The 12,244-nt window shown below is 48.7% G+C and overlaps 1 protein-coding gene across 1 annotated transcript; it reads right to left on the bottom strand.

The window, feature by feature from the left end:
• Positions 1-9,732: 9,732 nt before the first annotated feature.
• Positions 9,733-10,980, bottom strand: LOC133885651 (fasciclin-like arabinogalactan protein 12). Its single transcript, XM_062325384.1, has one exon. It carries the CDS (start codon positions 10,767-10,769, stop codon positions 9,972-9,974), a length of 798 nt encoding a protein of 265 aa, XP_062181368.1. The 5' UTR covers positions 10,770-10,980; the 3' UTR covers positions 9,733-9,971.
• Positions 10,981-12,244: the final 1,264 nt, after the last annotated feature.

Below are 12,244 nucleotides of genomic sequence, written 5' to 3'. Positions count from 1 at the left end.
CTGTTCCAACTTCAAAAATGCATGGCGTCGGCCGTCGGCAAGAGCAGCGCGTCTTGGTCGGTCGACTGCTCTGCTCCCCTCGCGTTATGTTCCATCTGCGTGTTTTCTGAAGTCAGACTTGGGCTACCTGGAATGCTACGGCCCCCTTCTCGAAAGGATCAGTTTACCTGATTGCTTACGTGTGTGCATGGCGGGTATTTTTATTTGTTTCGTCGCGTTCCGATCGCAGCGTACGTACATGGATCTCACGTGTGACGTCGTCGCGTACTCGCGTTGCGTTAGGTTGGCCCGTTTCTTTGTTCGGATAAGACTGACTCAGGCATCGACAGCTAGGTCGATTGATTGTCTGCAAAATCATAAAATATACTCTAAGGTTTTAAATACTGGTCATTTTAATAAGACATATCTATAATATGCAGCTTTGACTATTATATTATATTAAAGGAAAAAATCTATTTTGCTCCTCCAAACTATACCAGTAGTCCTGATAATCCGTTAAACTTTTAAACCATCCATTTTACTCTCTCAAGTTTCAATGTCGGACCAGTTAACCCCTTAAAGTGGTTTCCCTAAACGATTTTGATGACGTAAACACCATATCACCTGATTTTTTGCCACATTACAGCCACCTCATCATCTTCCTCCTCACTATATCTCCTCTACACCTTGCTCATGCCCTCCTCTGCTCTTGTGCCGCGTCGCTCAGCAGGCCCAGCCAATCGGTCTCGCTGGAGCGCTGCGATGTAGCGCCTGCGTGTCGCACTGCCAACCAACACGCCGCCGAGCCGACCCGGCTAACCTCCTTCCTCTGCGGTGCTGCTTCCCCTCTCTGCTCTATCTTTCGCCGCCCCGACAGACCGAGGTCGTGCCATCGCTAGCCCGTGACATCATGCCTTGAGCCACCGCCTGACCACCCCTGTGGCGCCCCGACCATGACCGCATCACACCGCGACCTCCTATGTTTCGTCGACCACACCCTGACCACCTTCGCGGGGCCCCCGACCACACCTCCCTCACCCTCTGCGAGGCCCCAAGTGAGGACCTACGCCACTCGCATGCCTCCTCTCCCTCCTCCCTTTACCCTTCCCCTTCGGCCCGGGCCGCCACCGTGTGCGCCGCCTCCCACCAAGGGCAGCCCACCTCGGGCTCCCCCCAAGCCCCCTCGGTCAGGGCATTGCCTCCCCTCACCGAGACGGTGCTCGTGCACATGTCGCCTTGGCCGGGGAAGTGCTGGAGCGGGGTGGCCAACGACGGCTCGAGGCTCCGCCCCACCGTGCAAGCCGTGAGCACATGTGCGTGGGTGCGGCCTCGCCGTCGGGTGCCATGCCCCTTCCTGAGCTCCATGGAGCCCACCCCCAACATCCCCTCCCCCTGCGCGCCACCGATTGCCGCCTGGCCGAGCCATCGCCTCCCCCTCTCTCTCCACTTCGGTGGAGAAAGGAAAAAAGAAAGATAAGAAAAGAAGAAAAGAAAAGAGGGACTGACATGGCAAAAAAGCTAGGCGACATGGTATCCACGTCATCAAAACCGCTTAGGGAAGTTTCCTATAAGGGGTTAAGTGATCCAGTATTAAAACTTTAGAGAGTAAAATAGACGTTTTGAAAGCTTATAGGATTATTCGGACCATTGGCATAGTTCGTAGGAGTGAAATAAACTTTTTTCTATATTAAAATATATATAATATTTTTTATATGAATTTATGGTATTATAAAAACATTTTTCTAGACAAATATGTACATATAATTTTAATATTTTTAAATTATATATTTTGAAAGCTTCTATTAATTAAATTTTTCGAAACAAAATGTATTTATGACGGGAGGAATAAGACCGAATTCGTCCTTAGATGTATAAATCTTGAAGGATTCCCCCGAGACTTGTTATATGTTTTGTGCGAAATCTTTCAAAAATTCCTGCTTTCGCAATCATTTAGCTTGCATGCATGGCTTGTACCTGTTAACTTGCTGTCACTATGATTTGGTCGACTGATTTCGTACTGGCATGCAATGGGAGACATTTCGTCTAGGTGCAACCTTGCGCTATATCTTCTGGAAACAACCGGCTTTACGTTAACCCAACTCTCGTCCTCCTGTCCATATTATTTGCCTGAGGTTTCCTTCAAAACCACTGAACCTGTGGACGAGCTAGCGCACACCATTGAAACCTGGACAAGATAGCATCCATACTCACGTCACTGAGGCGTGTGTACATGCATGCACGACACACAACCGCCACCTCACGATTCGGCAAAAATTCTCAGCTGCCTCCGTCAGATGGATGAAAGACAAGTGTACGTGATACAACATTGGAAAATTGCAGAGATGACAGGGAAAACGAAATGAATGAGAGATAGCAACGAGCCAACGATCAAGGATCGACATAAAATACCAATCGACGTGAAGCTGCTTCCATCAGTGTGATCATTTTTAAAAAAAAAGAAGTGCGTGCCAATTCTACGTACGTATTTGAATTCATCCACGAGTTGAACGAAAATTTAAGTATTTAAAGTCGCTATTTTTTTAGTATAATATAATCCCCTTTCGAAAAAAAAAGTCGCCAGATTTTCAGTCCAGTTTCTGAGCTTATGAGTTGCTCAACCTTCACCTCCGATCGACCTGTAGCTGTAGACTGTCATAGGATAGCTGATCCAGGATTATTTCATATTTTCATCAATCAATCACCGCGCCGAAGTCACTTTCCTGTGACGATTTGGATGTCGTCGGCGGAGCTGCCAAGTGCCAACTACCGATTCCGTTCGTGAGCCAGTGAGTCACGTCGGCTCGCTCGATCACGTGACGTTTGACGTGCTCGCGCGGCCAGCGACTGCGAGAGAAAAAATATCTCCCAACCTGCTGTAGGCGAGTGCAAGTAGTAGTACTAGTACGATGAACAAACCCGCCGGCTCGAGCTCGATCGCGCGCGGCGGTGAGACCGGGGCGCCCGGCCGTACGTCCTCGAGCGAGGCGGAGCGCGTTGGCCTGCCTGTCTTATCAGGCCCGCGTCAGCCATGGCGCCGGCACCATCTCGCTGACGTGCCATGGATCGGGTGAGCACGGCTCCCCTGTTTGTTTATCCGAGCAGGAGTTTTGGCTAAAATCCAAAAATAACAAACATACGTGACATGTTTATAAATTTAACATATGTATTCGATACCTTATTCATCGTAAACTTGTTTTCAATAACTGTTCGACATCTCATGCGCCGAATACACGTTTTTGGGGAATGATATATATAATATACATGCTAAATTTATAAATATGATAATATGTTATCTATTTTATTAAATACGATCGCATATGCTAGCTAATTTTGGATTTTTATCTGAGTTTTTGTTTCGCCGTACCGTATGCATGTATCAGATGGTTGTCCGGTTCACGATCTGAGTATGCCTGCTGACAATTGCATGAGACATGGAGGGTTGGCAAGGGCGAATCCACCGGGCGGGCTCTCTACCCCTTCAATTTTTTCAGACATGAAAAATGAAGAATAACAGAAGAAGATGAGAAGAGTAAGGGCCTGTTTAGTAGAGCTCTCCTTGATCTAAATTCTTTGCGATGAGTGATTCTCTAGATGAAGTGATTCTGTGATTAGTCGCGGGGCATCCATACCTAACTTGTCTAGTCGCATTTATTGATATCTACTTAAGTGGTTTACTTCCCGAGACTCCTCCTCTAGCGAATAAAGTCGTGACCGGCGCAGATGGGCATTGCCCCGTCTCATAGCATTAATTGTTGTAGAGTGAGGTGTTACAAACCGACTTAGCACCATGCGACAGATGGGATAGGGCCTACAGAATGACCAAACAAGTGGACGAATTTGCAGGCGGGCTCACGGAAGGCTGGGACAAAACGACTTGGCAGATGAGCTTGTAGTGCACGGCGAGGGAATAGGCAAATCAACCGCAGTAAGGTAAGAGTGGAGGCGTCCAGGAGGATGGGATGGGCCCCATAGTACCACCAACGCAAGGTACGGTGTATGGCTTGAGAAAAGTACCTCTAGTTAGGTATGAGTTAGTAGAAATGGGCCCACTTGTAATTTCTTATTCTCTTGTATATAAAAAGGAGAATGGGTCTATCAAAGGGAGACTCATATGTAACCAGTTCACAAACACTGATAACAAAATACACATCTGTAACCAGTTCATAAACACTGATAAAGAGGAGAATGGGTATAGCAAAGGGAGATTCATTTATAACCAATTCACGAACACTGATAACAAAATATACAGAATGTATAGCTGTTATCTTTTGAGAGGCCTGAACCTGGACAACCCATGTGTTCTTGAGTTCATCACAAACACACGCACACCGCAAGCATTATTCACATGCACATCGACCGATATACCCTGAAATTATTATCAGGGACTAACCCTCGATAGTTGGTGCACCATGTAGGGGGTGTGTTTTTGCATTTCGGTAAGTGTTGGATATTAGATTGGGCTACCCATGGTTGGATCCACGGTAACCGCTAAGTCCCGTTACGAGGCCCCCAGTCACATTGATGTGTTCGTAATAGGTACGACCCATATAAGCCCAGTGTGCTCTAGGTATGGGACACTGAATCAGAGTTTGAAGGCTCTGATGCTCAACTGGAAGTTTGCATTGCAGTTCATGCAACAGGGGGCATTAGAGGCTGTCGTGTTCCGGGTGCTGGCGATGATTCCAAGCCATGTGCCCAGAGGGGAAATAGACCGGCACCGGACATGAGGACGCTCTGGCACAGCCCAACCGCCACAACGTCGCCCGGAGGACCCATCGTAAAGGACGTGGTCCTTAGCGGTGTTGTCACCAAGGTCGTGAAGCCGCACAAATGCTGGGGGCTCTCCCCCTCTCACAATATGTTGCCACTTCGCGTTCGATAGCTTGACTATGAGACCATGATGTATGAACAGAATCTACATACGTGCGAATGCTTCTTAGACACATAATCTGCAGACGTGCGAATGCTTCTTAGCCACAGAAAAAATATCTCCCGATCTGCATAGAATCTGCTTGACCTTGAGATTGTTTGCCACTGGGGGCACCACAGCAGCGGAGCCGGTGTCACAGGCAACTCGCCCCTTGCTAAATCCTCCAAAATCATCGACCTTCCCTATGAAGAATGGGAGGAAGACGTCATGATCCATAAGAAGAGTTGCCATCTTGCCTTCCAAGAAGCATCGATGGGTGGTCGGCTGGGTAAACTCCTAGTTTTTTAGTCTAATCAGCCATTGATTCACGCATGGGGTGGAAGGCAGAGCCATTACAGGAAATGTCCCTGATCCGATCATTTACTACCCAGGGGGCTCATGGCTGCTTCCCGGTCAAAATCGTGCATGCGTGGCTGCGTTTGGACACCAACACCTTAGTTTTTTGTTCATATCTCGTCATGACACCTCACTCTGGGAAGTACTGAGGAACCACAACCAACGTGGAATCCGAATCGCACGAAATTCAAGGGGTTGTGCATGGGAAACTGAGAGTCCCTCGGGCCTAACAACAATCAATGTTTCTCTCTATTTCTCAGGACACTTAACCTCCCCACGTGACGTGAAATTCAAAGTCAAACTCTGAAAGCTAACGGCATCGACGACCACTCTCTATGTGGACTATGTTCCCTCAGGGCCCAAGTGGTACGATCAAATCTGACCAGGACCACGGGAAAGATTAGGGGTTACTATCGAAATATTGAGTAAGGGGGCATCCTGTGTAACAGGCCCTACATGGGATATGACGTCCAACGGGGATATTTCTTGAACCCTGCCCTATCGCGCGACCAGCCCTTGGCTCGCATGACCAGCGTGAGGCTTGCGTGACCAGCTTTCTTGCGTTTTAATGTGATTTTGCGATCAATCCTTGCTAGTTGTAGAACTGAAAGTGCCTAGAGGGGGGGGGGGTGAATAGGCTTTTCTGAAATTTAAAACTAAAAACAGCGGATTAAACTGCCGGATATTCCGGTGAAGTCCGGATACTCCGGTATGGTCCGGAGTATCCGGTCTAGTCCGGAGTCTCCGGCCTGACAGGAAATTTTAGAATAAATTTGAACTGAGGATCACAGCTAGATTCTATGAGATGCACTAGGTCAAGTAGATATTACTAAGCTAGAACAACAATTAAAACTAGCAAGATTGATACTATAGCAATTTAAATGACAAATAATCAAATGCACACGATCAAGTGAGTTTCACAAGAAAGAACACGATATATCCCGGAGTTCGGCCACCTCACAAAGAAGTGCCTACGTCTCCGTTGAGGAGCTCACAAAGAGCCGGGTCTTCTCCAACCCTATCCTCTTCTAGCGACCACAAAGATCAAGCTAGAAATTCTTACTCAATATGAAGGTGCTTACAAACTTCCCGAGGCACACCACAAGTTTTGGGTGCTCTTCGGGCAACTCATTTCCTTCTAGAAACCCAAAGCTTCAAAGGAGATGATCGCAGTAAATGCTCGATGAAGAACTCAATGCTCAAGTGGCTTGAACCCTCTCCAAACCCACACTCTCAAATTTGTGCAAATTTGGCTCTAGAGATGATTGGAGAGGCTTTGAATGCTCTTAAAGTGCTCAAGAGGTCTCAAGGAAACCAGCCACAGCAAGCTCTAAATGATATGGAGAGAGGAGGCATTTATAGCCCTCTCTCACAGACTAGCCGTTACTGTTTTTGTCAGAGCTTACCGGAGTATCCGGTGAACACCGGAGTCTCCGGTCCCAATTCCAAAAACGGCGTCAGAACGGTCACGAACGTGTCAGAACTAGCCGTTACAGTTCTGTTTAATTACCGGAGTCTCCGGTGAACACCGGAGTCTCCGGTCCTGACAGATTTTCCAAAACAGACTAAGTCCGGAGACTAGCCGGATCCTCCGGCATCTCCAGGTACCGGAGTATCCGGTGAACACCGGAGACTCCGGTCTTTCCTTTTAATTATCAAAAAGATTAAAAGCTAACCGAGAGCCTCTGCCGGAGTCTACCTCGGAGACTCCGACTGCACACAAAACATTTTACCGGAGTATCCGGTGAACACCGGAGACTCCGGTCTTTTTCTTGAAAAAATTAACCCGTAGCCGAGACTCTCTGCCGGAGGCTAGCACGGAGACTCCGGCTGAGCGCTGAGTACCGGAGACTTCGGACTCAGAATATTTTCAGAAAGAGTTTCGTGTCCGTGAGTGAATGTGTCTCTCAATTGGGCGATTCTAAAGGATCTCTTGAGCATTGAGACACTAATCAAGCAAATAAATTCATCCATCTAAGAAAAAATCTATCCTAGACTCAATTGCAAAAGTAAAAGGAATTTAAGCCCTATCTTATATCCTTCGTTGATTCTTCAATTGTTTCGACGGGCGTCAAACGTCATTTACCTTCACAACTAATGCTCATACCTGTTCAATACTCACAAAGTATGTTAGTTCTTTAATCGTTTTGTCATCAATAAGCCAAAACCCACTTAGGGGGCCTAGATGCACTTTCAAGAACGTCAATACCTAACCTGTCTAGTCACATTTATTGATATCTACTCAAGTTTTTTTCTTTCCCGATGCTCCTCCTTCAGCTAACAAAGTCGTGGCAACGCAAATGGGCACTGACTCGTCCCATAGCATTAATTGCTACGGTGTGAGATGTTGCATACCGACTTAGCACCACACGACAGATGAGACAGGATATGCAGAACGATCAGGCAAGTGTACGAGTTTGCAGGTGGGCTCACGGATGGTTGGGATAAAGCGGCTTGGTAGATGAGCTTGCAGTGCATGGCGAGGGGATAGGCAGGGCTACTGAGGTAAGGTAAGAGTGGATGCGTCCAAGAGGATGGGACGGACCCCGCAGTACCACCGGCGCAAAAGTGCGGCGCACACGCTTCGCATGATGATAGCCTGAAAAAAGTACATCTAGCTAGGTATGGGTCAGTGAAAAAGATCCCACTTATAAGTTTTTTCTCTTATATATAAACAGAAGAATATGTCTAGCAAAGATGAATTTATATGTAACCAGTTTATAAATGCTGATAATAAAATACACTGAACGTAGAATTGTTACCCTTTAGCAGGTTTGAACCTGAATAATCCCTATGTTGTTGAGTTCATCACAAACACACGTACACCATAAGCTTGGTATACGTGTCCATCGACCGATACACACCGAAATTATTATCATAAACTATCGCTCTATAAATTTAAGTTTAGTGAAGTTGAGATTCAATCTTAATATTGATCATAGATTGGACAGCTCTGGATTCTAAAAGAGGTGAAGTCACAGGATCTGATGCGGCCTGGGCCTGCCTTTCCGCTCTGCCTTTGTTCCGCATCGTGGAAGTGAGCTACAATAAAGGGCGAAGGCCTTAATATGTCGGCTCGATTGATGTGGGCCTGTAAACGGGCCCTAACAAGGACGGCCCTTCTAACGTTGCGCTCTCTCTTTCCCATCGGACTATGTAGACCAGCCCAATAGTAATTTTGCGCCGGGCCTGAGCAGAGTCATAGCAGACCAAAATGAACCGAGCCGGTCAGCCAGATCAAAACATGATTAAGAAGAGCCTGACCATGTGTCCCAAAAGATTAAGAGCCTACAGCCTGCTGATTCTGGCCTGGGCAGCAATTTTCGACCCAAAACTTGGTGAGCTTTTCACAGGCCCAGCCCAGCTGTCAAATCCTCAGGTCTTGTCGATTCTAGCCTCAAGGCTCTCTCAGCCATCAACTCCTTGACAAAGATAGCACAGCAGCATCACAGTTCTACCTTGAAACGTGGTGGACCAGATTCAGTGGGCAGGAGGTCTCTCCTTCCTCCATCTCCTCTTCCTCTTTTTCTTCTAATCTTCAATGGAATTCCAGCCAGCAAGAGGTTGGAGCCCCTGGGCCCGGTAGATCCGCCCCTGACCTTGAACAGGTCGCAAACTCAATCACACAGTTTCAGTATCACATTTTTTTCTCCTTGAACAATGCAAACCCGCAATCACACGATTTCAGTAGTACAATTAACGTGGCGACTGACAAAATAATATAGATCTCACTCAGCAACGGACGAATCCTTCTTAAAAACACTGGACCAGATGTGCCAGCTTAAAACTTAATCTGCTCGATGACTAGGATCACATGAACGAGCTGCATCGCCACCAATTTATTTCCCACCGCGAGGACAACGGGAAGCCAGATCCGGAGTTGGTAGGCTCCATCGGAGACAGAGCAAAAGGGATCGAGATGCCCACTACCTCCCTCCCTCTCGGTGTACCCGAAATACTTCAAACGCAGCAGCGTACCCACTAATAATGTGGCCCCCGGCCCGGCCGTGCTGGATCCATGCTTCCACTTGATCAAGACTGAACACAATTGTTTTGCTGACAGACCCGAAGTGTTTATCTGAAAAGATGGAAATTCTGAATTTTCACCTCATGCTTCAGTTCTAAAAGGAAATCATCTGGGTTTATTCTGTTTTGCCTCCCAGCAGCATTTGCACGTCTTCGATCTTCGGGGTGTGAAACGGTCACTGCATCGAGAGACGCAATGGATTTTGGTCAGGAGACAACACAACATTGCTGGCAAGCAAGGCAAGATCTACCGCTGTGCATCGCTGTACCACACCACCCATGTCTCATGTCTTGGATATCTTATCTTCAGGGGGATCGATGCCAGGGGACCGCTTGCACTGCCCCCTGTTTTTTTTTTTTTTTACCAGAAAATACTTAAAACACAAGCGAAAGCAGACACCAAGCTACCAGCTGCGTGCAAACAAAATCAGTTTTTTCAGATCCAGATCACGAGGCCAATAGAATCCAATGAAAGAAGTACTAGTATATCACATAAGTTGCAAATACAAATAAGAAGAAAAAAAGAATAAATTCGACGGACAAACACAAAATGGTACAGAGATCAATAATCGGGGTACGCAAACACCAACTCGATCGTGCATGGCAATGCGCAACGCACGATGCCGTCGAAGATCACACATTCACACCACCACCACCACCGCCACCACCATCACCCTCTGATCTGATGATTCTGTTCTCCTCAGAAGAGGCCGCCAAGGACAGCGCCGCCGAGCACCCCGAGCGCGGCGACCCACCTGGCCACCCCGGCGCCGGGCGCGGCCGCCGCCTTCACGTTGTCCGCGCTGGCGTCGTCGGCCGTGGGCGGCTCCGCGATTCCGGTGGACTTCTTGTGCTTCTTGGTCTTGGACTTGGTTGGCGCTGGCGCCGGGGCTGGGGCCGGGGTGGGCGGCTTGGGGCCGAAGAGCTCGTACGGGAGCGGCCACTTGTCAACGGGGTAGACGGCGAGCGGGAAGTCCTTGCTGTCAGGGCTGCCGAGGAGCATCCAGTTGACGCCGGTGGAGACGTTGACGTTGTCGCCCGAGCGCTTGATGCTGTACTTGTAGGGCCCGTCGTGGCCGGACCCCTGCGTGTTAACCTTGCCGTTGAGGGTGCCGAGCATGGAGAGGCTGTAGAACCTGGGGAGCACGCAGTAGAGGACCATCTGGATCTGGTCCTGCGACGACAGGTCGTTGAGCGTGCCGGACTTGAGCGACGCGAAGGCGGAGTCGGTGGGCGCGAAGATGGTCAGCCCGTTGTAGCTGTCCGTCAGCTGCGCCTTGATCTGATCGTCCACGCGGGTGTCGTGGAGCAGCTGGAGGAACTTGGTGTAGCCTCCCTTCTTCTCCAGCACCTTCGTCAGGTCGGTCGGCGGGCCGCTGTCCGCCGCCTCGGCGGCAGGGCCGGGCGCCGGCTTCGCCTTGGCCTTCTGCGCCGCGGCCATCACCGACGACGCGGCGAGGAGCACGGCCAGGATGGCGAGGCGAGACGACATGGCCATTGCGGTGGTGGTGGGCTTGTAGGTGCTTGCGTTGGTGAGGAGGCGGCGGCGATCTGAGGTCGTGTTTAATAGACTTATACCAGCGGTTGGTGGCCTGGCGAGCTGCGCCACAGTGTGAGCGGTGCTGTGCGGCGCGAGTGTTCGTGTGCGACACAGTGAGCTGGACGTGGGGCGGGGGTGGAGGCGGGAGCTTATAGGGGCGAGGGCCCTTGCGAGTGTGGCAAGCCAAGTGTCACGGCAACCTTTCCTTTTACTTGCGCGACGATGTGATCCGCCAACTACCTGAGCCTGAGATCGATGAACCAGCCGGTACTGATGTACATGGCATCTAGTTACTATCAATCTACTGTTTGGGACGCAATAATCTCAAAGCAATTTGCGCGAATTTCACAGGGAAAAAGCTTAATCGCCGTAGGGAACAGGAACGACCTCTCCGGAATATGCATCGCCAGATTGTCCGGCATTGCAGATTTGGCGGTTTGCAACACGTATCCATTGATGTACCTATCGTGTATGTATGTGTGCATGTAAGTACGTACTTCGTGGCTGCTGCATGTGGCGGCAAGTCAGGCAGCACAGCTTGCGAGAGAGTGATGTTCTACCTGCAGGGGCGCTTGAAATATCTCCTTTCTTTTTTCAAATATCAACTAGGCTACAAGATGATTTTGAATACGGTTACATGCTGGCCTGGGATATGTATAGAGCTCTGTACATGCTGATCGCAACAGTTTTGTCAGCCGGGCATTGTATATTCAAAAAAGCGATGCTTGTCAATTATGCCAGGAAGTTTTTTTGGAAAATAATTAGGCCAGGAATGACATTATATAATCGCTGATAATGCTCAACCATCAGCACCAGTGATGATCGAAGAATAGTAGCTTTACGTACGTACGTGTGCTGAATTGTTAATCATGCATTGGCATAGACGCATCCCACCGACAGTCCATGCGGTTGTAGTTCTAGCGTTCTGCTGCAAGCTGGCTGTCAATGTCGAACCATTGCTGCAATGACAGCGTCCGCACAACGTTCTGACGTGCGCGACAATATGCAATCTGAATTCTGAAATCAATTTGCTGGCTGAAGACTTCATCCCGCATGTAGCTAGCAGCCGAGTTTCCTGGCGAATTCACATCATGTACTCAAAACCATACAGCTTTTTTTTCTTCTCTGAATTACAGTGAAATTTTACTGACGATTTGGTGCTACTGCTATCGAAATTTGGGAATTGTGGCCATGGCAGTGGGACTGACTCTAATCCAAATGTGGTTATCAATTTCAGTTTCTGTTCAAGTAAATAAGTGTTCGGTTGGATATGCAGATGCAGGCAAATCAAGTACTGAAGTACGTAGCAGCAGCAGTCTACGTACGCCAATGCAAGTAACCAGCTGATGACGAAGAATATGAGATATGGCGACAGCGACTTGGCAGCGACTCGGAATCGACCTCCGATCCATCGCACGCCAATCGACCAGCAC

The sequence above is a fragment of the Phragmites australis genome, chromosome 11 (assembly GCF_958298935.1).
Source record: "Phragmites australis chromosome 11, lpPhrAust1.1, whole genome shotgun sequence".
Lineage (NCBI taxonomy): Eukaryota > Viridiplantae > Streptophyta > Magnoliopsida > Poales > Poaceae > Phragmites > Phragmites australis.
The sequence above is the reverse complement of the archived record's forward strand: the minus strand, read 5'-3'. Positions and strand labels throughout refer to the sequence as shown.

What these genes read in the sequence shown, in the direction of transcription:
- LOC133885651 (XM_062325384.1), bottom strand. Translation starts at nt 10,769, where the DNA reads ATGGCCATGTCGTCTCGCCTCGCCATCCTGGCCGTGCTCCTCGCCGCG.